At 36.0% G+C, this 25,392-nt stretch overlaps 1 protein-coding gene and 1 long non-coding RNA gene across 5 annotated transcripts in view; one reads left to right on the top strand and one right to left on the bottom strand.

Annotated features, from left to right (window-relative positions):
- DACH1 (dachshund family transcription factor 1) overlaps nt 1-25,392 on the bottom strand; it is a 346,806-nt gene that overhangs the window by 149,508 nt on the left and 171,906 nt on the right. For all 4 annotated transcript variants that reach the window (XM_088540288.1, XM_088540286.1, XM_088540289.1 and 1 more), the window contains exon 3: nt 13,033-13,194. In XM_088540288.1, coding sequence (XP_088396414.1) covers nt 13,033-13,194 — 162 coding nt within the window. The remainder of the gene's footprint in view (nt 1-13,032; nt 13,195-25,392) is intronic.
- LOC148595795 (uncharacterized) lies at nt 21,602-22,109 on the top strand. The gene is made up of 2 exons (XR_015914420.1): nt 21,602-21,910; nt 21,968-22,109. It is a non-coding gene; the product is annotated as an uncharacterized LOC148595795 (long non-coding RNA).

Raw genomic sequence — 25,392 nt, 5'->3', positions numbered from 1 at the left:
GCTATATATTCAAGAGCAATCAATAAAAACCACACAGGGCCTGACAAACAACTAGTCAAAGGAATCATTTTTCTCAGATACTTAGCAGTATCCTTTTAAAGTAATTGCTTTTGGTCAATGTTACCCGTTATCATTTGGTCTGCTCTTTTTCCAAAATAGAATGGATGTCATCTCCATTAATATTTCAGCTGTCTATGAAGGTTTTTAAAGTGCATACTCCACAAAAAAGGAGGATTTTTGTTTCAACTTCAGTCAACTAACAAAGAACTGTAAAATGTTATAGAATAGGCAGTGTCATATAGTCGAGCTAAAAGGTAATTTTAAAGAAAACGATTACAGAATATATCTTCTGCCCTCCTTTTCACTCGAAACAAAACTGTTAACTCCAATAAAGTTGAGTAGAGATGACAGACTTTGACTCAGTCTATCAATGCCATAAAATAGTGCTAGCAGATAATTATGCCCAATATACCATCTAAAATAATGAAATCAAAACTGACTCATTATTACAGCTTGTTTTAGGGATGTTAAAGAAAATCCTACTAGCAAAACCTAACCTTGCCTGTGACAGCAGGGTAGTTGCTGCCTTGTGCCAACTGATCATTTAAATATGTCCAGAAAATACTGAAAATAAACGGCATACTATGTAAGTGTACAGCTGGGATACCAAATTAGATTAGGCTATGCAAAGAATGTATCTTTTCAGTTGCAGTAAGGCCTCAGAAACTGTCTAGTTATGCTTTGTACTAAATGTTCTGGAATGCTGCCAAGCCACTTCCAAACATTTCTGAGTTCACTTTTCCAAAGAACTCTTTTAAAAATCAATTAGTAGTGCAAGTCTTTCAAATGTAAGTGTTTTAAAATGTCAAGCTTGTATTTCTTTTTCTTTTCCTTGTTGTGCATCAATGGCGGTATTTTGGAACCTTTATATTAAATTGATCATATTCTCTAATTAAGCCTTTAAAGAGAACAATATGCGCAGGCAATTTAAAAAGCATATAACAAAAGGTTCATTCTTCAGAAAAAAAAATATATAAATAAATCAGGGTGAGAGAGATGCCGTAATTTTCTTAAACAAGGATGCCCAAGACATTTGTATTGATTTCAGGATGATAAATGTTTTCATCATTACAAGGCAACTGTAGAAGAAATAAATGCTCTATTTAGATATTCCTGGATTGGAATATTTTTAAACCATAATACAGAAGCATTTCAGGAGCTCAACTATAAGTGCTGTGAAGAGAGAAGAAATGAAGGTTACTTTAAATATTATTTATTAAAATATAGAAGAACTATTAAAAAAATGCAGAGCATAGTTGGGAATTCTAATTGTTTTAAAAAAAAGATAATTTTGAAGGACTGGAACTCCTCACTGCAGTTTGTGGCACAAGGAAACAGACATCTTGACATTGCTGTTGTGTTTCTCTTGTGTTGTACGTATCTATATATGTATATATATGCATATAAGTGTATGTGTAGGGATATCTTGCAATATGCATTTGCATTGCATTTGCAGGATGTCCGTTCTATGTACCTGAGAAGTTAAGTATATATTTTGTTCTGATGTTACAGTCTAAGTGCCCAAAGGTTTACATAGATAGCAATTGATTGAAATCAGTTCTTTATGTGTAACACATTTATATTAATTGGTTTGTCCTTTCAAGTTGTGTTTATCTCTTCATTTCCATCACAGTTTCAAAGGTCACTCAGTTCCATTTATAAATCCAACATGACAGAGATTAGTAAAAGAAAAAAAGGAACAACTAAATGAATGCATCATCACACAATCACACATCTCACAATTCATTTATCATATTAATAAATAATGCTGTCAAATGCTTAGTGGAAAGTTTGTTTGCTGTCATCGGAATATTTCTGTCAAGATAACTTCATCAGCAATGTTTATGCATCGAGAAAAATATCTCACTTCAAAATACTGAGGAACAGCATGCTAAACATTTGCCCCTCCAAACCCAAAATTATTTGAAAATTGAACTTTGAGGTTGCTATTTTTTTTCGTCACTCTATAGTTGTCTAAAAATAAAGTTCATCTCCACATAGGCAATGTGTGCTCTTCTGATCGCTAGCATAGAGCAGAGCTATAAAATCTGAGATGTGAGGCTGTGTGGCTGGAAAGGTTCCTCCAAGCTCTCAAATCTCTCCCTCCTTCAGGGGAAGGGGGGAAACTGCAGTGGCAGGAAAAATCCTTTTTTTTTTTTTTTATTTAAAACAGCAGCGTTTAAAAAGTGTATGAAAATCCCAGCACCCGAATGCCATAACCACTGATGTCTACGCTATATCGGAGAAGGCCTCGCTCAGGGGAAAGGAGGTAAAAGGCAAGTTTCTCTCTGAAGTGCAACCAAAGCCAAGTTCAAAACAGCCTTTTACTTTCTGTGACGAGGAACTGCAATCATTCCCCAGGCCTTGTGATTTACTTATTGTAGATTAAGAAACAAATTAGAAAACATCAGAATGTAATGTAAATCTAAGTGACTGCAAATCACGGCAAGCCCTGTTACCTGTGCGATAAAAGTATACGTTTTTAAGAAGGCCTTCTGTAAAATCTCCCCAGAGGAAGAATTTCAAAAGGAGCTAAATGGCTGAAGCGCCTGCGTTCAGGTTGGGGATGCAAGGTATGCGTTTTGGATCTTCAATTTCAATGAAAGTCAACGGCAGTGGCAGCATCAAGGTCTGCAACACTCCATATTCATATCAAAGTCCTTTTTTTTATTAAAAAAAAGAGAGAGAGAAAAGAAAAAGTGCTATGGGGCTTTTCTCTTCTAAAGAGACAGTTGTATACAGATTCTGTCACTGACAGGCACATCAGAGAGCAAAAAAGAGTCAAAACGAACAGGGAAAAACTCACATTTTGCAGCAGGGAGGAGATCAAAAGAGGTTACTTCTCCCTGCTGCTGTCCCAGGCATCTCCCTGGACAGCTGGTCCCCACAACTTGAAATATCTGCCTCCTTCTCAACAGCCTACAAAATCTCATGCTGGGAAGTGCCAAGGCTTGCTTTCTGCTTGCAAAGCCTGTCTTCCCCTCTTTGATCAGCCGGGAAGGCATGGGAGATGATCACCTTCATTGCAAAGCAACAATCACGGAAGCACCAAATATTGTCATTTATTAGGATTTTTTTTTTTCGCCAGAGTGACAGTGAAGGAAACACTGTAAAGAAGAACATTTGAACACCAGGCATCTGAAGCAATGCTAATACCCTGCCTATGTTTTACTTCATAGGTTTTTCTTACATTCCTAGGTATTTTAGGCAGCCTTTCTAAAAGTCTCGTGATACAAAATACGGAAGGAAAAAAAAATGCAAAATGACAGTTAAAAGAAGATGGAAAAATAGAATAATATTGGTCCTTTATAAAACTGGTAGAATTTTGGTCAGTCTGAATAGAACGATTAAAAACATGTATTTGTATACATGTTGTCCATAATGTTCTCTAAAGATATAGAGATGATCCAGCATGAGCTGTAGAATTTCCCACAATTAAAAGTATAGCTAATCTATTTCTTCACATCCTAGCAGAGCAATCCAAAAGTGTCATGTAAAAAATCCTTTAAAAATAATTTTAAAAATCAGCATTTTGGAAAGCTCAGCAGCTCCCAGTACCTAAATCACTGGAAAAGAAAACAACTATCTTTGGTCTTTCTCTTTCTATCCCCCATGCAGATTACAGGCCCCTAGCCCACAAATGACCCCAAGGAAGTAAGTACACTTCTTGGCTGAACAATTTATCAACAGCTTGAAGTGACAGGAATAGTGATTCAATCCTGCATTTCAGCATATCAGATGTAGGCCACATTCCTCAGTCTGCAGAATCAGAGAGGGAAAAAGTCCCTGTCGCATTTGCCCTTTCATAGAGATGGAAATATTATTAGAAAGGACATAAACAGACTAATTAAATCACAGCAGTATGGCTGAGATGACAGCTGGTACAGCGTGTGACTGAGCCGATCCATATCTGTGAGCAGGAGGCACTTCACTTCCAATCCATTCGCTATTAGGTGCTCTCAGGCTTGCTGTGCAGACATTAAATAATAACATATCATTTTCAAGGCTAAAATGATTCAAATAAATAAATAAAAAAGGGATTCTAACCAAGAAACCTTTTGTGCAATAACAAAAAAAAAAAAAGAGGAGGGGAGGAAGGAAAAAATAATCATTTACCATGTAGTTCTGTTTTTGAGATAAAGATGTAATAATGCCATTACCTTTCATCAGCAGGATCCTTGAAAATCAACACTCTTTGCTTATCATGCTGTGAAATACAAATAGAGCTAAAGGCATGGTCCACAAGGCACTGCTGCAGCTATATTAACTAACAGATCTGCCCTTTGTGAAAGAAACCGTATCCGTTTCATTAGTGCAGACTCTAATTCAAAACTGTTGAAAATGAACTGCACATACTGTTTTAATAACAACATTCCTAGTCGTTATCAAACTAGTAATTCTCTCAGCACTGAATAAATGTAAGGGTCTGTGTTTCTATTATGACCTGCTGTTAAAGAAAACCATGTTAAAATCCTTTCTGTTCCCTCTTGTCTGGTCCATCGAGTATTCCTATTGTCTCAATCTGCACTGTCAAAAACACACAGAGATTTTTCAAGGTGTCAGCAACTGCATATTATATTATTCATTTTTCTTTTTCAGTTAACATGATATTAAGCTACCAAATGGGTTGGTTGTGCAACAACTGCTTCTTCTCATTGTGCTTTACGAGTGTTGACTTGAGACACTGCTTTTTTGTTTGTTTTTTTGTTTTAATGTAAAAGGAGAATACTAAACCCCACACAAAGGGCCAGGCTCAATGAAATGGGTAAATTGCTTCTGCAGCATAAAAGACCTTGCGAGGCTGTGTCAAAGCTGGATTTTTAAGAGCCCATGAGGCTTCCTGGATGGCTTGAACAGATGACTTAAGGCACTTTCTCCTCTTGTCCATGCAAGCCCTAATGCTGCTTTTTAAAAATAATCAAATAATACCCTATCACATGTAGTTAGCAGCAAGATGAGCAATATGTTTTATGCAAAAAATGTAAAAATTGAAGGTTGGTTTTCTACATATTCCTGAGATTCCAGTATCTGAGTCATCAGAAATCGGCAGGACTGGCTGCAAATGAGAAAGTTGATGTGCAACTTTCTGAGGGATGATGTCCCTCATCCCTGGCAGATGTAACCTACGAGCATGCCCAGTAGGCTTAACTATGGCTACTATGCCACTAGCCATAACATCATATGATGGGATTTTAGAAATAAGAACGAAACTCTAACCTCTAGGGTAAAGTGCCTACATCTTTAGAGGACTGTATTGTTCCCAGTACTTCTAGCTCTGCTCCTCTCATCTTCTGTACACGGAAGTGTAAAAGCAGTAGTTATTTTATTCTGTTGTTTTGTTGTTGTTTTTGTTTATTTTTTTCAGCAATATGACTCCAGTTATCGGATTTGTCAAGTGTAAATAGATTTCTTGACCATAAAATATTGAAGCTCTAGAACATCAATCCAAACATCCAAACTTCCAGACTAGGCCTCTCCCTATAGATAGGGCCAACATCCCCTACAGATAGGGAAAGGCCTATAAAACGGACACTGTTTAAGAACTGCCACGGTGTGCAATTTTCTTCATGGACAGAAGATTTAAGAACATTTCTTACCAGAGATGTCTAACTTACACCCCATGCTTGCTCTTCTCTAATAACCAGAGGAACTCTAAATAACTCAGCTCTTGAACACAGACACCATACCAGGTACATCATCACGGGCAGACACTGTATGTGTGTTAATATCCCTTCGTCTCTAGAAAGTAGCCTTTTTTTTTTTTTTTCTCTCCCCCCCCCCCCCAGGATATCCTGATTAAACAAAACCCTTCAGGATTTATGTTGATTAGCACACTACCTTCAAGTCCCAAATAATGTGTTGCATAGTTCACATCTTTCTGGAACTGACATAAATTTATAAATGCCTGCATTCTATTATTAAAAAAAAAAGGGGGGTTTTGATCCTTTGTGCTATACATGATAGTATGCAGTAATTATATATTTTTTCAATATCTATATGACTATGCAGAAATAATTTTTTGATGCATATTATACCATAGTAACATCTCCGCAGCATGGGAAAGATAATTAATAAATAATGATAAAATAAATAAAGGCTTATTTTTTTTTTCATGCAAACTCCTATGAAAAAGGAAAAGGACCATTAAAAAAAGTATTTATATTGAAAACTTTAAAAATGAAAATTAAATCATCTAATTATTTATCCAGTTAGGATCATTTTGCATGGAACAGGAAGTAATTTAAATGTAATCAAACAATATAAATTCCCTGTTTTTTATCTTACTGACAAGATACACTTAATCATTTAGATCTTTCCATGAACTTCATATAGCTTCAGATCAAGAGCACAAATATCATGCAATAAACTTGCAATATTAGATTCTCATTCTCTTAGTATGTTTCACACAGACACTTTTTCTTAGAAATTATATATCTACACAAAATCAGAACAAATTTGAAAGTAAAATGCTTATATACAAATGGTTTTGGGGGTTAATACCTAAACTTCTCACCTGCTGTTTCTGAAGAGTAGATTTTTCTTTTTTTTTTTTTACCATTTCACTATTTCATGATTACCATGACACTATTTTATTTATTACTGTATCACCGCCTTAGAAAAGAATGTTCACTCATTCACAGCTTATTCCAGAAAATCTTAATTGCTGGCACAGACAGTGAGATTCATTCATCTAACTTTATGTATCTACAATTTGGACATTCAAGCTCATTCCTTTCAGCTCCCTTTGTGGAGAAAATAAGGAATTTTAAGGTGAAATTTTTGCCATCTACATCAGGATGAGACAGACCACTCCTACAATTGCCCATTTCTACCCGTTGAGTCTAAGGAGAGTCTAAGGTAGTCACCTAACATGGATGTAAATGTCTATATTTCTTCTAATAAAACCCACAGTTAAGATTTCGTCTTCATCATAACTCAGCTGACTGTCCAACACAAAATGCTGAAGTGCTGCTAATAATTCCCTTAATTCACTAACTGGTTTCTGATCATAGCATCTAATTCACTGCCTTGTTTAGCAAATTTAACAATCACAATTAAAGGCCAGGGAAGCAGATTCTGCAATAGTCTGAAGTCCATTTATATTCTCAGATGATAGATAAACATCCTGAAACTCAAGATTTTTTTTCCTATGTTTCCATAAAGACAAGTAAAATTCCAAAACCAAGTGACCTGACTATAACCAAATTATCTGTCTCTAGTGTTCTGTATATTCCAAAAGCACGGTTTTATGAAAGCATTCCTTTAACTTGAAATACGATGTGTTCAACATGCCCCATTTGTCCTTAAGGCTATATGACTATGCCTTTGCTACAACCTACACAACACTTTTCATCTGCAGATCTCAAAGACATTTACAGAAATAGATACATATCACTGACAAGCATTTTTCTTATGTCCCATGATGTTGAAGTTGCATGTATGGTCTTGTCTTTGAAGGTTTCAGTACTAAAAAAAATTTTTATGTATCATACAGTAAACACGGAAATGCTGTGAATAATATTGTGAGTCTGAAGTTATTGTTTGCCTTATTTTCATCTGTGGAAGAGAGTGTTTTTAGAAAGGGATCACATTCATCCACCTAGGAATTTACACTAACAGTTTACATTAACATAAAAAAAGCCTAATAAAAATAACTAAAGTAAAAATAAAATCTTTCAGCGTTTAATCTGTTAAACAATAGCAAAATTCTTATGAACTAGTGATACTGTCATTGAACTGGAGAGAGTTTGAGAACAAGCTTGCTCTGGCTTTTTCACCCTATGATTTGGAATCTGCTCACAGTACTGCCAGCTTAACCAAAAAGGATTAACTCTCATATCCAACTGAGAACACAGATAATTCTCAGTAATTGGTAAAAAATGAAGATGAATGGGGCTGAGAGATAAGGAGCAATTAGCTCATCAGCAGTTACAGCTGTGCACTCAATCCGGATCCATCTCTGGAGTCTCGGCCCCTTTTAAAGAACCCAAGCAGAATAAGCACAGGACACCCCCTCCCCAAAAAACTGCTGTACCTGCCCATCATTTCTCTGTCTTCCATTTTATTTCCTTGCTATAAAAAGACACCTGTCATAGCATTCTGTGTAAATTACTACCTCTCCCAGGACCTGTATCTACAGCCAATCTTCCTTCTACACTTAAAAAAAAAAAAAAGAAAAAAAAAAGAAAAAAGAAAAATCCGGAAACCAAACGACTACTGTAGACACTCTTAAGTTCCCTGTCAATCGTTTCATTATAGCAGCATCATCTGTTTGAAAATATAAGCAATTCCCTCATCTAATTATAGGGAGGATTTGAGGTTCATTAACATTGCCAAGGCAGAGAATCAGATGTGCAACTGCAGAGCTGTGCTCAGTGGCCTGCATTCTCCGTTTCCTTTTATTTGCTTTCTCAAGGTCTCCAAGACTTTTTCCTGAAACCATAAAAGTAACTCTTTCCTTCAAAATAGACACATGTGTTTAGACAAAGGAAATGACTGCATTTAGTGCTGTTCTAGTACTGAGGGAGGTCACTGGAGAAAAATAATTTAATCTAAATCTTTTTTATCTCTGATTCTGGATTAAATAATAATAATAATAATAATAATAATAAAATTAAGCAAGCAACCATTAGTTTCGGGGAACAAATCACAGGATATCTCACATTTGTTTCAAAATTTCAAGTGCTGCAAAGAAATGGGATGAATAGGAAACCTAATGTGTCAAGAAAGCCCCTTAATTTCCACCACATTTTGTGGTTGTTTACAGATTAACGTGCTAGCCAAGTGTAAAACGTTGCCCTGTATTTCCTAACGATGTTTAGAAGCCGAGAACACCAAAGTCTTTAAGATTGCTTCACTTCCTTAAAGAAATAATAGCATTTTTTTTGTATGAATGTAGTTTAAACAATGACATTTTCTTGGGACATCTGTTTTGAGATCACATTTTGAATAGATATGAACTCATTTCCTACTAAGCAAGTAATTTACTATTGTTGATAGTTGTTTACGAGTTCTCTGAGTCAGATTTTAGCAAGTGGCAAAGGTCTTTACAAAGCCTTTGAGTATTCCCTAGGCTGTATGCATACTGTTTTCATGTTATAAAATCTTAGGGAAGCAAAAGTATAGAGGCTGTTCCTTACCTCTTACTAAGGCATAGATAGAGCAGTCTAGCTCACAGAAATAATTTTAAACATATTTACTTTTAAAGACTCTTTTCTTTTACTGCCTCAGGTTAATGAAGTATGATAGCAGGGCAGTAAGTACTTAAGCAGCAAGGAAATAATTGAGGTGCTCTACCTATCCATATCTTTGGCATATGAGATGACAAATATATGACTGATCCTAATATCATCATAAGATGTTAATATGACAAAGAGCAGAACCCCTCAATGAAACTTAAAGTTTGACCTTGTCACTCCCTTTCTCGTAATTCTCCAATTAAAAAGAAAAAAAAAAGAGCATAATCTTAGGAACAAGATTGTATTTTGTTGGCTGCCATATGGAATCCATTTTTTAAACGAAAAAATAGTAATTTATCTATCCCGCGTGTTGTATGTAGAGTTGCCACTAAAAGGAACCCAGGACATTTTTCCTTCTTATCTGCAATGTAGCTCATATCAGCCAAGCTGTCACAAGACAGTACTTGATATAAACAAGAGATTGCAAAGACATCTCAGTAATCAATATTAGGATGGCTACAGTATGGAAGCCCCAACCACTGCATATCATTTGTCTCAGCATCTATTTCTATGACCAAATGAAGCATTAATTCAAATCATAAATCTATGGTGATTTAAATCTGGGAATGAGCACCTGCCTGCTTTAATGATTTATTTTGTACATTTCAGTAAGCAGGAGATTTGTCCATATGAACTGACAGGTCACCTTCAGATGCCAGTAGCAGACTGTTTATCACCATGCAGACTAGCATCTCATCTTAGCAAGTAAATATTAAACTAAAAGAATCCAATTGATTGTGGATGGGGGAGAAAGGCGTTGCAGCCATATATTTTACTCAGTGTGCTAATACCTCACTCTGATTCTTCTGCATTTTTTTTCATTTTTTTTTTCTCCCTGCTAAAATGATGATTCTGGTGGGAGGATGCAAGCTCAAGGTTACCATGCAAAACTGAGGATATAAAATAATTACTTATTAGTATCATTGGCTTCCTTTAACTCCCTTCACTCACTAACCTTTTGGCCATTGCTTCAAAGGACCAAGTTAATAAATTTGTATAGTGCTCTGCATAATTATACAATGTTCATCTACAAAAAATGACTTGTATAAGTCACATTAAGCATCTGATTAAAAACAAAAAAAGCAAGACAATTTGGAGGTAAAGTTGACAATTTAACTCAAGAACCCATACTTTTTTTTCACACTCTTTTGCAGAGGTGCAGGGAAAGGCCAACAGCAAGGTATGGTAATTCCATACACAGTGTTCTGCCACAGAGCCCGCTACAAATGGGCTAAGATGTACTGATTCAGCTTTTACCTTGTATCCTCTTTTTTGTTTGTTTGTTTTTCTTCAATTTGGTCAGGAACATGACAATTTAAAATATAAACTAAGAACACATTATTCTCTTTTGTTTTGTTCCTTCCACTGTCAGCTTTCAATACGGCAACATTTCAAATTGATGTTTGAAAACCCGTAATTTAAATCCTTAGTGATATATGAACTTGATAATATTTATTTGGAAAAATATAAATAAATATTTGAAGAAAATGCAATGAAAATTGCACACATAGACCTACCACAAAGAAACAGATTTGAAACATGGGGTTTTGCCAGAATAATATAATATGCTGATTTTCAAAAATTCAAATACAAAGTAGACACTAAACTCTTAGTGAATTTAAGAATATCCTGAATATTTGTAGCAATTACTTCTCTGATTCCATCAGCATAAACTGTACTGGTCACTAGGTGGGGACTACTATAAAAGAAACAAGCAAATACATTGAACTATTTTTTTAAGGTAATCTCAATAGTTACAGTACAGCTCCATTTCATATGCACAAATAGACTGCATTTCTAGAGACATTTTTGAGTGGAAGACCATTCATTGTACTCTGAAAAAAACACTTTTTTAGTTTTATTTTTTCAAATGAACTCAGTTCTGTAATTCAGTTTAATCACATACAAGTCGGTTTAGGTGGGTGAAAGGAAATTTTGACAGTGGCAATAAACAATCTTACTTTACAACTTCGTGCTACTAAAGTACCTTGAATGACTTGAATCTGACCAAACAACTAAGCTATGTATTAGCTAACAGTAGATTAGCTAAGTTATGTCTCACAATGATCTTGAAATACAGATTTTGTTCTCTATTATTCAGATATTTGAGTTCTTTATTTGAATTAAGATATTCCTTTTATCCACTCTCCTACAGACACTTCATTTGGTTTACATGCTGCTTATCTGTTAACATTGCCATAGAGGTACAAGTGCCTCAAGACTACCAAGCAGAGTAACAGCTCCATAATTCAAGATCTGAACATTTTATCTCACATATGGTTGGATCTAACTCTTAGATTTGAAGCTAAACTAGCTTCTAGTTCTATTAAAGTATCTTTACCCTCAAGATTTGTATTTATACTCTTCTTTCTCATTACTTCACTTTTCTTTCAATATGTTAGGGGCCACCTGGTCCTTCCAGCTCATTTGTACCCGTCTCCTCCTCTCAAATTTCAGAGACACCTGCTCTTTACCCGCTCTTGTCTTCTGTCCAAGAGGACAGTTTTTCCGCAGATATTCTGGGGACTATGTGTGTTGGTATCTGAGTACTACTTTTTTTTTCTTTCATTACCAGAAAAGCACCAAGATTTTAACAGCTTTTTCTTCAAAAGCACAACAAAAATCTGATCTTCATCTTATGCAGTAATGTATAAATACTGTTATTGTTTAAAATAGTATGTACGTAATGAAGTTATTCTTAGAAATGTGATCTACATTATTTCTACATAACAGAGTAGCAATACCTACTGAACTATACAGCAACACTGTTCACAACTGCATTATCTACTTATGTTAAGGATTGTGCATAATTATTGATCTTTAAGACTCATTTCAAATGCATTTAGGCAATGAAAAATTAGCAAGTCAACAAATAAAGGAAAAAAAAATCCTATCTTAAGCCATTTTATTCCTATATACACTGATCTTGACTGCAGCTTTCTAAACATAGCTCTTTGTCATTGAATTTCTGCTGCTGAGTTAATACTGTCTCAACATGATAAAAGGAGCCAATACAATGAAATGGCATAACAAAACATTTTACAGCAGACACACACAGATGATTAAAGATTTAATCAACAACAACAAAAAGTTACTCTAGCTTTGAAGTGTGCTTTAGCAAAACAAATTGGCCAAACAAATGAATAAAGTATACTGAAACAATTCTTTTGAGAAAGTACATGAGTTGCTGATGGCTGCTTAAGAAATGGAAAAAGCTGTTAAATACATTTTAAGAATGTGTTTATTAAAATAAAATATGATAGGAACTGCAGAGCATGGCAATAATTTATTGTGTATGTATGTTTTCCTTTTGTCACAGGGCACATGAAAGTATGAAATATTTTGCTTTCAAGCTTGTGTTCTGAATTACCTAAAGTCGATACCCAGCACACTGAGCAGGAGACATTGTTAAATTTCACTTTGACACCATCATCTGTCACCCCACCTGTACTTTGAAAAATGAACTCTAAGCAATCAAACCACTTTCTTTCATGGAAAATATTAACTGGCGTCTGCAGAAGTAACCTGCAAAGGAAAGAATGTTTTTGTAATAGTAACAACGACGACGAATGCTGTTGTAAAGATCAGCTACAAAATCAAGTAGGGAAAAGAAAACAAATATGCAGTATTTTACACCAAATCAAAGACTTCAGAAAAAATGTCCAGAAGGATCACGATTTTAATAAATACCACAACATTATTGACATGTAAAAATAATGTGTCTGAGACTTACCAACACTTGAATTCAGATCTCCATTTTCAGAGTCTGCTCCATGCTGGTTATTATTTGCATGATAGTTGGACATAGCTTCCAATTTAATTTTTTTCACTTTCATTGCTTCTGCTATAGCGGCATTGGTGGCAGCTGCTGCTGCTGCAGCTGCTGCTGTCAGGCCTACAAAAAAATAGGAACAAAATTTAATAAGCATTATTCCATGACTCTTCGTTGTTGTAGGGTATAAGACTGTTACTCTTCATTCTTTACTACATAATTAAAAGAGTATGCTATAAAATAGTATTCCTCTTCTTTGATTTGAAGACTTACTTCACCAGCTTCACCTCTTATTTAGCTAATCACTTCTTTATATTCACCTACATCTTAACTTTGTATCCAGTCACTGCAGTCAATCACACCTAACAAATACAAATATTTTGAAATCCAACTTAGCTTGTAAATCACGTCTTCAAGTGTCTGACTGTGAAAAGGTGAAAATGTAGAAAAATGTACTCAGGAAAAAAAAAACACTTTCAGAAGTGCCATATTAAAGACCATTCCTTTATGAATAACACTTTGGAGAAATGAGTCATTTCTTTCTGATTTTACACATCACATCAAGGAGATGGGGACACTGTAACAAGCTTTGCTAGAGAAAAGATTTATTAATGCAGGACATAGATAAAATGTTTTACTTTCCCAAGACTTCAAGTAAACAAAGTCTTTGCCCAGAAAAAGCATGTATCCCATTTATCCACAAAGCCACCTTCACAACATCCGTATGCTATTCCTACCAAACATCTCTGCCACCCAGCCACTTGCAAGAATGTTTTACAGAAATGGGAAAGGTTTTCCTTTTCAAAAGCAGTTAGAGAAACTGTTCAGTAACACTTTCAACCCTTTATACAATGTTTGCAGTCCCTAGACACTGCAGGTACCCCTCAGATCTCTTTGCCCCAACCAAGGTGTTAAAGGAGGTAAGGCTGGGTCAAAACTGCACGAGAGCCCAGGAAAGGACAGTCACCACCTTTTGCTTACCCCACACTGATGACCCAGGGAGCAAAGATGGAAGTGAAGGCACTAAAGCAGATAAGCTATATGCAATAAGGTTACCAATCTCTCTACCTTGGATGCTACGGGATGAATCTCAGGTTCCACCACTTACAAGCAAGATTCTTGCTCTGACAGTGGAGATCATAGAATCATAGAATGAATCATAGAATGCTTAGGGTTGGAGGGGACCTCTAGAGATCATCTAGTCCAACCCCCCTGCATATGCAGGGACACCTAGAGCACGTGGCACAGGACTGCATCCAAGCAGGTTTTGAAGATCTCCAGAGAAGGAGACTCTACAACCTCTCTGGGCAGCCTGTTCCAGTGCTCTGTCACCCTCACTGTTAAGAAATTTTTCCTTAAGTTCCTATGGAATTTTTGATGTTTCAGTTTCCGGCCATTTCCTCTAGTCCTATCAGTGGCCACCACTGAAAAGAGACCATCCCCGTCCTCCTCACTCCCTCCCTTGAGGTATTTATATACACTGATTAGATCCCCTCTCAGTCTTCTCTTCTCCAGGCTGAACAGGCCCAGCTCCCTCAGCCTCTCCTCATAGGGCAGATGTTCCAGGCCCCTGATCATCCTTGTAAGATGGCTTGAAAACAACTCAGGGTAATTAGTTTAAAGGTGTCTCCTTGTCTGGTTCTCAGATACTCCTTCTCTGAGAGGTGCAAAATGTCCTACACATCTCAGGAGGAATTAACTCAACAACGTGCTACTTAAAAGGGCCCAGACTGCAGCCCAGTATAGGAAAACATGATCATGGTTTAGCAGGAAGACCACATAAGCAAACAACTCCCAGATGCTGAGACAAATAATGCCGACACCACCACCTTTGAGACCTGAGTTCACTCTCGCACCATTCAGCACTCACACGAGGTAGAAGATCATCCATTGGCGAGCACACAGACGACTGGGCATCCAGCACCTCTGCCACCCCAGGGGGCAAGTTGTGGCAAAAGAGGTGTCTTATCTTACGTCTCGACCCACACTTGTCCTCTCTTATTTCTTTGCACACCGCATTGAGACTAGCAAATACCCCTAGCCTATCTAGTGTCCTCCTGAACAAGCTTCTAACACCTCTGAGTGTCACTGGAATTACAAAGTAAGCGATAATTACATTCTGCATTGTCAGATCAATATTACTTACAAAACTGCTGTTTCAGATAGAAGATGTGCCATAAGTCAAGGATCAAATCAGAAAGTGGATCAACATGAGAGTTTCATTTTATTTTAGGTTTTGATACTATTACAAAGCATGCACGTTTTGATCATAAAAAGGTACTGACAAGAACATGAGTGGCTTGCAGTGATATTTTTATCTTAAGAGGAAGGATGTGAAGTTATACATTATACAAATTTGGTAACAGTTCTTAAATTAGGCCGGAGAAAAAGGGATGGTGCACCTCTGAACTTTGGTGTGCATCCTGTGTTCATTAAACAATGCAATATCCTATACTTCCTTTTTTTCATATGCCTTGCTGACAAGCTAAAACTATTATCTTTAAAGAACGACCCTCTGCAGCAATGTTCAAATATGATTCAACCAATAAACGCAACAGCAGGGCTCAAACTTTTGATCACGACAGCACTTCTGGACCAGCAGTTTTTAAGCATTTCTAAGTATTATAATAAACACCATGTTAAACACATATTCTATTGGACTTGTGAGCCCCCTCATAAATGTTATGTCTCACTAGAGTAATGACCAGCCTGTAGAACTGCTAGAATACAAACCCTCTTTTGCAACAAAATATATAAAAATATATACTTCAATGCTTCTCTCTAAAGTGGGCCGTAATGCTCCGCTCCAGAGGAGGTCATAACTTCTTCTAACATATTAAGAAAATAAAATAATTTCAGACTGGTGCTATATTGTGCCAAAACTTTCTATCTAGCAAAAGGCCTTACTTCACTACAGATTTCGCCACCAAAGGTGGCCAGAGATAAACAGAAGAGATGAATAAATTTCTAAATAACTACTGCCTGTGTATTTCTAATTCTAAATTTTACAGTTCGAGATTACTTAAATGTTCTTTAAGCTGCTTGTTCAAAAGAGTCTTTTGAACTAAACATTATTTAACATCACTTGCTCCAGATACTAAGTAGCCAAAGAATTTCTGAGTTGTCCACTTTTCATTATAGGCACTGTACCCTGAAATACGAGGGGACCAAAGTCACCTATAAAGGCAAGTGAAACCAAAGAAACAGTGAGTCACACTAAGGAGCCACTAAGGTATTTTTTGTTCTTTGCAAATGTTTATTTGAAAATTCAAAAAAATTTACCAAGCCAAAATGTTCACCGGCTTCAAGTCAATAATGGTTATCATTAATACTCTGAAATTGATAAGTTGTTTATGTCTGGCATTCTTCCTGCTGATTATGCAGTGAGACAGGCAGCTTTATAAATATCTCATCACTCCATCGTCACACAAATTTCATCGACAGTGCTCATGCACAGCTATTAGCAATATGAATCTAACCATTACAAGAGGAAAGAAAATCGAACATGTGGCATTAATACGCAGTCCTGGTTCCTAACCATCTGATAGGCAGATGGCGTAAAGCGGATTCTCCAGCTGAAATGAAGGGGCACATCATTTAAAACCTTGTTTGCATTCTAACTGATATCAGTGCCATATTGATATACATGATACATCATGGCAGTATTTGAACAATCTAGTTTGTTTCAGTCATAAATGTTTACAGCCTTGTTTTTTATCTTTAGAAGCATGTTCTGAAGAGCGTATTTTTAATTTATGAAACCTATTGTTTACTTCTGTTCAACCAGAAGATTAGCGAAGAGCAGGAATATTAAATTACCACAACCACAGCAGTATAACTAAGATGGATGAATAAAGTATGTTTTTTCAATAAAAGATGTTAGGAAAGGAATTAAAAAATTAGCCTAGACATTTTATGCATTAAATACATTTATTCATTTAAACCTCACAGCCCTTTTCCCATGTGACATACTTAGAACTTTAATGCTTTATAAAGCCATTCATTTAAATCTCTTACTGTGTGCAATTAATCTTGTCCAACCATTTAATTCAGAACGCAAAACATCAGAAAGTAAAGTTCAATTCAGCAGTCGTGGCTCCGGAGTAATCTCCGTATTGCTGACAGTTCCTATAGACTCATCAGCAGAAGTCTGCTCAAGGTGTCTCGTCGGAGCTGTATGCGTTTGAATTATAACTCAATTGAAAGCTCTCCAGGCCTTGGTAGGGACGTGGGAACAAGGAGCTCAACACCAAAAGCAAACGCGAAAGGGTCTCTTTCTACAAAGACCTCCTCTCTCCTGTCACTAGATTACTTTGGCCTGTAGGGTGTGTTTGTAGCTGTTAATTATGTTAATAAAGTTGCAGCCTGCTGCCTCTGCCAAATATAATCATAAGCTTCCTCCTGCCAAATTCTCGTCTAATTTACACCCATATATCTCTGCTGAAGTCAGAATTTCGTGGGTGAGAATGAGACCAGAAGTTAGCCCAGTATGTGTGGTCTCCCGTGCTGAAAAATGAATGAATGAAGGAGAAAACACTGACAAAAAAAAACATAGCGCCTTCAGCAAACGATTCCGGGTTTCAAGCGAAATGCTCGAGAGAACTGCCATATATAATGACAGATTTCTCCCAAAGTGTATGAATTACTGGTAGGGATTATGTCACATGCAGGGCTACAGCCATCCCACAAATACTGCTTGCTGGCTTTAGGGACATTGCTGAAACCATTCAGTTTGCCTGGCACGATCGGCTTGTAATGCATCCTCTTGGGAGGTGGAGGACAGACACAAAGGCAGCAGAACTTTTTCAGGAGCAAATGTGTCTGAAAATAAACATTTTGTGTTGTATGCCCAAATAAGGTCAAATAAGGTCACAAAATTATTTAAGTACCTGAGCTCAGTTTACTGTTAACTTCCATCATATAACTATTCCTAAAAAAACCTTATTATTCTTTATTATTACTGCTAATAGTAATTTTTCTAATAGCAAATTATTAACTTCCTTAATATAATTACTACCTTTCTTTATATACCTGTATATAATGTATACACATATACAAGAACATAGAAAGTCCAGTTATTCATATATATTTTCTTTCACAACCTTTTTCTTTAGGACTTTGATAGCATTTTCAAGATACTCTACCTTTGCCATCATATATTTTTGTTTGGAAAGCTAAAACAAATGATTGTCAACAGTGTATTACACTTCATTTCTTTAATTTCTCTGAAATGCCACTCTTCGGGAACGTTTTATTCACCGTATGGGAGGAAGTCCAAATCTCATCTAAATTCTGAAATAAGGCCTTTCATTAGTTCACATTAATGCTTACTCCCTTTTCTTATAGTTTATTCCGGCGGTACTGACTTGAAAATAACTCATGACTTTTCTCGATTTAATTCCAGATTTCCCACTGAAGTCGTTACATGGACAAAATTGTCATTAAACTCAGGATACTTTCCCAGAGCAAGAAATGCAGGGTTCCCTCTAGGACTTGCCCTGGTAACTGCAGATCACTGCACAACTCCCAGGGCTCTCAGCAGTTCAGGGACACGTTTTTGGTAGCTTACCACGTTGCTGCTCAGCTATTTCAAATGAAATAGGATCCTAACCTTAGTCTCTGATCTAATGGGTGGTTTATACCGTGCGATACATAAAACAAGAAGGGGAAAGCAATCTGGAGGAGGACAGAGGTCTGATTACATAGGCTGGATTTCTGAAAGGGGGACTTCAGACCATGCCTTAATATTCTTGTAAAATATACTACATTTCATTAGAAGAGTTCTTCATGCATAATGAAGGCAACTATCTGGAATTTGGCAGTTACCCAAAATCTTATTTTCCTGAAACTTTCTGGATTGGTGCAACACAACAGGATTGTTGTATTCCCCAAATTCCATTACCTGATGCCTAGCTTGGACCGTCAATTGTGTTTTCCTGCTCATCTTGCTTGATTCAGTGCAAATTGTTCACCCGATCTGTTTTCAAGCAGCTAAAACAAGGTGATACTATTTAAAAGAGTTAGATGAATAAAAACTGAGATATCCAACTGCAATCTAAATGTTCTTGAAGAAAGAATACTTAAAGAAATCCAGCCATATGAATTTAGACCAGTGCAACTGAATGAAACTGCCAGTGTTACACTGGGACAAAACCAGTGTATGTGAGGCCAAAACCATCTGTTGTTCATCAAAACTAATCAGACCTTTTTCCTGAAACTACTCTTAAGCTGCAATATGAATTTTGAGGTAGGGGTATTGCGTTTAAAATAAACAAGGAAAGGAGTTACATTTCCACAGCATACCTTCAAATCTAAATTTTTTTTTACCTATAATATGTCCCTGTGATTCATAAAACTGTAATAGAAATAAAGCACTGACTAGAAAGAAACAGCATCCTCTTGATTTGTTTTGTTAAAATAAAATTTAATGTTAAGATTTCATGTGTTCAAAGATAACTTCTGGCAGGTTAAATGATACTGCAAAAAATATTTAAATGTAATTATTTTATCACTAATATATGCCCTTTATAGAATTGATGGACATATATTCCCCTACGTTGTTTTATATGGTGGATTCCCTCCTTTGTACTCAAAAGCAAAAAGTGAAATCATGAAACGTATTTCAAATACCACAGTAAATTACTAACTATTATAGCTTAACATGCTTTTGTGATTTTTGAATACATTATTTGTTTGCTGGAGCTGTGACAGAATTAAACAATGTATATTGTATAAATGCCTGCCTATATTGTACTCTTAAACAACAGTTTAAAATACTATTGAAATGCATACGGCATCACAACAATACAATTAAGAGAGAACATTCTTTCTTAAACAACAGTCATCTTTTCAAAAGCAATAGATTCTCAGTTCTCATTCAGTCTCTTGCATTATTCATTTCATGTGCAACCTCATGCTGGACCATAAATTGTTACTTTATCTAATCAAAGGCGACTTAACTCCACAGAAGGTCAAAGGTTTAATTTTGTGAAGTATTATCTTACGCTATGAGTTTAACCGAAAAATAGAAGAAGAAAAACAGCCAAGAAACTGGTAATAAATGAACCTTTATTGCCTCAGGCATTGGCCTAGTTAATAAACTTTCATTGAAGGTTTCTTTCAACTCTTATGGACAATGAGGTAAAAAAAAATCTTAAATTACAGCCATGTGTGACTTTTAAAGCAGGCATTCTTTTTTATCTCAACCTCCCTAGCTTAGGAAAAAAAAAAAAAAGACAAAGAGATTGTCTTCAATTTCTTAACCAAAAATGTATGCCTCTAAACAGATGAAAAAGTACAGATCAAGGTTTTGTAAAAGCAGAGGTCAGCTTTGAACAATATCTATATAAAATACTTCTAAGTGTCAGATCCTGGTCTACAATCTCTCTAGCTAAATAGTATATAATGTAAATAAATAAATAGATAAAAGGCAGTATGTGGGAAGGGAAAATACATACACTAACAATATATTACACTAACAATGATGCTTAGTTCCTAATAGACTTTCTGCTTTACATTTGCATTGCTAGAGTGCAATAATGGCTCTTGTTTAATAGAATGACTTATTATGGGAACAACTTCCCTGCACTTTCTGCAAACAGAAGTTCCTTTCTTCTTTTTGTGTGTATTATCTCATGTTCTCACAACACTATTCTGTTACAAGAAATTAAAAGCTTTAACATAATGACGGTTACTGATCGTTATTGGTGTTCCATGAATTTTCTTGATTAACAAACATTCCTGGATTTGACTAACTGCAGTGTCCTTTATTGACGTGCTCTTTGAGTCTAGTTAAGAAAAACACAATTCAGCTTAAGTTTGCTCAAATATACTATAAGAAAATCTAGTAGAAATAAGAATAATAAAATCAGGAGCATTTACTAAAACCTTATTCACTAACTTTAGTCCAATTTATAACTGGATGGACACAATTAATTAATTTTAACAGTGCTACTACGATTCAACAATACTGAAAGGACGTGTTCATGCCTGTAACAGCAGTAATGTAGCTAAATACTCATAATCTTTCAACCAGCAGGAGCTTTTGTAGTTTTTTTTTTTATAAACCTAATCCACAGCTTGACACAGATCCTGGGGTAGTGGCACACAGTTCTTTGATTAAACTAATATCTAAGTGCTGTCGGATGGCCCCGTGGAAGTGCCTCTCCCAGCAACTTAAGAGCTCAGCCCTGCAAACAGAATTACCGGATTCACTCAGCCAAACCCACCGCAGCGCAGACGTCTGCCCGCGTGTGGGAAATGTAAGTTATTTGTGTGTATAAGTTTGGAAGCATTGAAATAAGTTTGTAAGCAAATGAGATTTTAGCTGTGGTCTACAGAGTCCCCATTTTAGTTTTTATAACCCTCTTGGTGGGACTCATCGAGAGACCAGTCATCTGCACGTCTACAAATATTGACACTGTGTGGGATTAAGGCCAAAGCAACATTTTACCCCAAAGAAAGCAAGACCAGATTCATTCATTTGGTCATTAAATTGTGCACAAGGATAGTCATTTTAAAATTTATTTCAAGCTCTTGCTTTCTCCAAGCAAAGAAAGTAGCATTATTCCTTTCATTGAAACAGAAGGAAACAAATGGAAGACTTTGATTGCAAACAATTACTCTTCATAACTAGGATGAAATATTGTCATAGTTGCTTACAAATGTATCTTCAGAAGACATTTAAAATATAGACTACAGTGGCAAGGTATTTTAAAGTAAGATTTCATACGATTATTCAATAACAATATAAGAATATGCTACATGAATAAATATCCAATATTTAAAAATACCTTTAAAGAAAAATTCCAATTTTGTTGTGTTTAGTCTTAAAGTGGTTGTGGAAGGGAAGGGAAGGGAAGGGAAGGGAAGGGAAGGGAAGGGAAGGGAAGGGAAGGGAAGGGAAGGGAAAGAAAAATTATGTTGTGGCATATACTGACAAATTCAGCAACATTCCACTGTTTGCCTTTCAGAATTTGCAGTCTGAAAAGCAGGATGCACTAAGCATTATAGTGACAGAAGTGCATACTGAAAATAAATGTCTCTATTCTACTGGCTTTCTCAAGGCTGATAACTGTTGTTCAGATGCATAAAGTTGGGCAAGGGAATTTTAATCTCTCCAAATGTAGGGAATTCACCTGGGGTCAGCAGGGCCCTGTCTCCTTCTCCATCCCTCTGCTCACTTGAAGTGCCGCAGCTTCAAGAGCCACACAATGGCTTTGGGGCTCTTCTTTTTCTTTCTTTTTTTTTTTTTTTTTAATTTTCATCAGATCCATTATACACTGTGCTGTGCCCAACAGCAAGGCATGGAGCTAAATATACAGGACAGAGATAGCACGGTGCTGTACTGCGGTGCAGAACCGTGATGCCATACGAAGCAGCTGTGATAATGGCTGCTCTGCAGAACCACAGAATCGCTATGGTTGGAAAGGACCTTCAAGATCCAATCATAGTGCCGCGTGGAGGTTAAGAGGCAGCAAATTCTTGCCCCCTCTCCTCTGTAATGCCCCTATGACAAAAGCAGATAGCTTGTCCCAGGTCTCAGGCAATGCATAAGCAAGCAATGCCCCCAAAGCAGGGGATTTCACTCAGGCCCTTAGTGTTATCACAGAGTGACATCTTTGAATACTTCTGCTTTGTATCTTGGAATTGCTTCACACTCGTGAAGTCACCACCTGAAGACTTTTAATAATGTCAGGGTTAAAAAAAATGCAAGCCTCAATATTATACTGCATTTTAATAGGACAGTAAACATGCAGCAGCTTTTCTACATGTTGCCTGTATCATGAAAAACTGCAGGCATTAGTAAATTCAGATTTACGTAATTGAACATGTACGTTTCCAAAAGGCATAATCTGGGTCCCTAACAATACTTGATAGAAGATGAAATTTTATGTTATCATGCTCCCCTCAGGTTAGTGGTATCAATGAATAGACAAAATATGGGAGCAATACTCCATAGATCCCCTATTTTGTAGGAAAAACTAGATTATAGATTTGGAGCAGACAATGTAATTAATCTCTCTGCAGCCATTAATGAACAAGCTAGCAATAGATTCTCAAAAAAATCTGTTTGTTATTAGCAATCCCTCTCTTAAATGTTGGTACCATTTGCATAACACTGGGACATATTTTTACACTTTTGTTATCTTCCTTCTTACCTTTTCTATATTCTAAGTTTTACACTACTCTTACATTCCGTTTTGAAAGAGACTGATTTTACCTGTAGCACAAAATGAGCAATAAAAATCATTGGCAGAAATTTAAACAGTATCTGAACAACAACTTTTTAATCTCAATCACAAGCAATGCAACTTCAACAGATCTGAAGATGCAGTCTCAATAATTAATAATGAGAATATCAACACACCAGTTAAGAGAATGCCTTGATCTTTTCAAAAATGTTCATAGCTTGTTTCTGGTAAGTACTGCACATGTATTTCTGAGCTACCTAGATATTACTAATCCTTAACACTGCAATTTTCAGAATAAATTGCTTGTAATCATTTGGAAAATGGTATAGGAACACTGTTATTAAAAATTATAACATCATACAGATTCTAAAGATTCGGCTTTAAGGTCGATTTGAAGTTACCTTGAAAGTCATATAAGATTGTAAGTGTAAAGCATTGAATTTTAAATTTGCTGCTATACAGCAGCACACAGCACAGTGGAAATTACAGTAAAAATTATTGGAATTTATTTGGTTGGTCGTAATTATTGCACTGAATTGTTGACTTTCTTTACATTTGAATTTTCCATTGGTAGCTAAGAATGTGAAAACAGATGATCAATTTTGGAAACAGTGGAATTATTTTCAAAAACATATAGAAATGTTGCTGAATTTAACTTTGTGATGTGCTTACAGTACATTAAATTAAGGGTTTCTTGTTTGTTTCTGAGCTACTGTTTTTATTCTTTTAACAACAGTTCAATTCATTTGACATTTCCAAGAATTGCCATTTGCTGTGTTCTTTGATTAGACATATTAGCCACATGCTATATATCTTTGCCAAGCTTGGAAAAGAGAAATTTTCACATGTATGAAAACAGATTTTCGATGGCAATAACAGGCCACAGAAGAACTGTTTTTCAAATAAGCTATATGCTAACCAATGGATGCCAGATGAATCAGCATGATTCTGTCCTTACAGCAACAATATTTCATAAACATGTCATATCTTCTGCAGCTTCATTAATATATGTAAAATTTAATATCGTGATCAAGTCCAAAGAGCGTATATGCATTGCATTTAAACTGTTCTCTTTCCTGTTGTTAAAACCCTGGCCTTAACCACAGAAAAGGCATTTCCAAGTACCACTCAAGTAAGTCTTAATCAATCGTCTTTCTGTAGAACAGTATTTACAAGTAGCTTTCTCTCACAAGTTTTTTGCTAAGTTTACAATGCAGGAAAAATTTAGTGAAATTGAGTGAGATGTTACACTTTCTCTGGAAATTGATACAATTCAAGCATAATTGATATGGAAAAGCATGAAATGCAGAATGAATTATAAAATGGTTTTAGAAAAAAGAAAAAAAAGTTTTCCTACAGCGTGATGGTGCCCAGGAGCTTTGAATGCATTAATATTTCCAGTCTTCTAAAGGAAAAGTCTACTGTACTGATGAGGAGGGAATTTCTGAAACAAAACTATTAATAGAAATAGAAATATCAACTTTACCAATAGGGTCAAATATTTTTTGCATCCAGTTGTAGGATCAGCTAGCTGTTCTATACAAAGAAGTGTTCTAAGCAACATTTCAATTTTAAGCTACCATATAAACAGCAAAAAAATAAAATTTCAGTTTAGTTGAAAGCTCCTATCTCTATTTCTCTTCCCCAACATCAGTCCTTTGTTAGTGCTGATTTCTAAAGTGTTAAGAGAAGCAAAATGCTATTTTTCTTCAGTGAGAAATAGGATAATAGACAGACAGATATAGTATGGCATTAGCTCAAACACTTCGCGATGTATTTGCTTTCTTTTTCTCATTTTATGTGTTCATACAAAGGACCCAGATGCAAAATTATGGAAGATATTCTTTCCAGCAGCAGGATTTGGCTTCCTGACAGATTCCATAAACAGTTATTTTGGCAGCTTTAGAGATGCCCCTAGGTCAGTCACTTGGTTAGACAGCTGATGGCCTGTCTGATTCTCCTGCCTGCCATTTTCTTATGATTTATCTTCAGTTAGTTGTAAATTAAATCCCAACAGATCATTACCCCACACCTACATGACCGCTGTTTAACCACATGTGCCTAGCATCCCTTCTACTAAAAACTGTATTTGGTAGCAGGAAGAAATTGAGAAGAGATGCTGAAAGAA

This window comes from Tinamus guttatus, unplaced genomic scaffold (genome assembly GCF_059628265.1).
Source record: "Tinamus guttatus ecotype Peru unplaced genomic scaffold, ASM5962826v1 Tinamus_guttatus_pri_ptg000058l, whole genome shotgun sequence".
In the NCBI taxonomy this organism is placed as follows: Eukaryota; Metazoa; Chordata; class Aves; order Tinamiformes; family Tinamidae; genus Tinamus; species Tinamus guttatus.
This window is presented reverse-complemented; position numbering and strand designations above follow the sequence as displayed.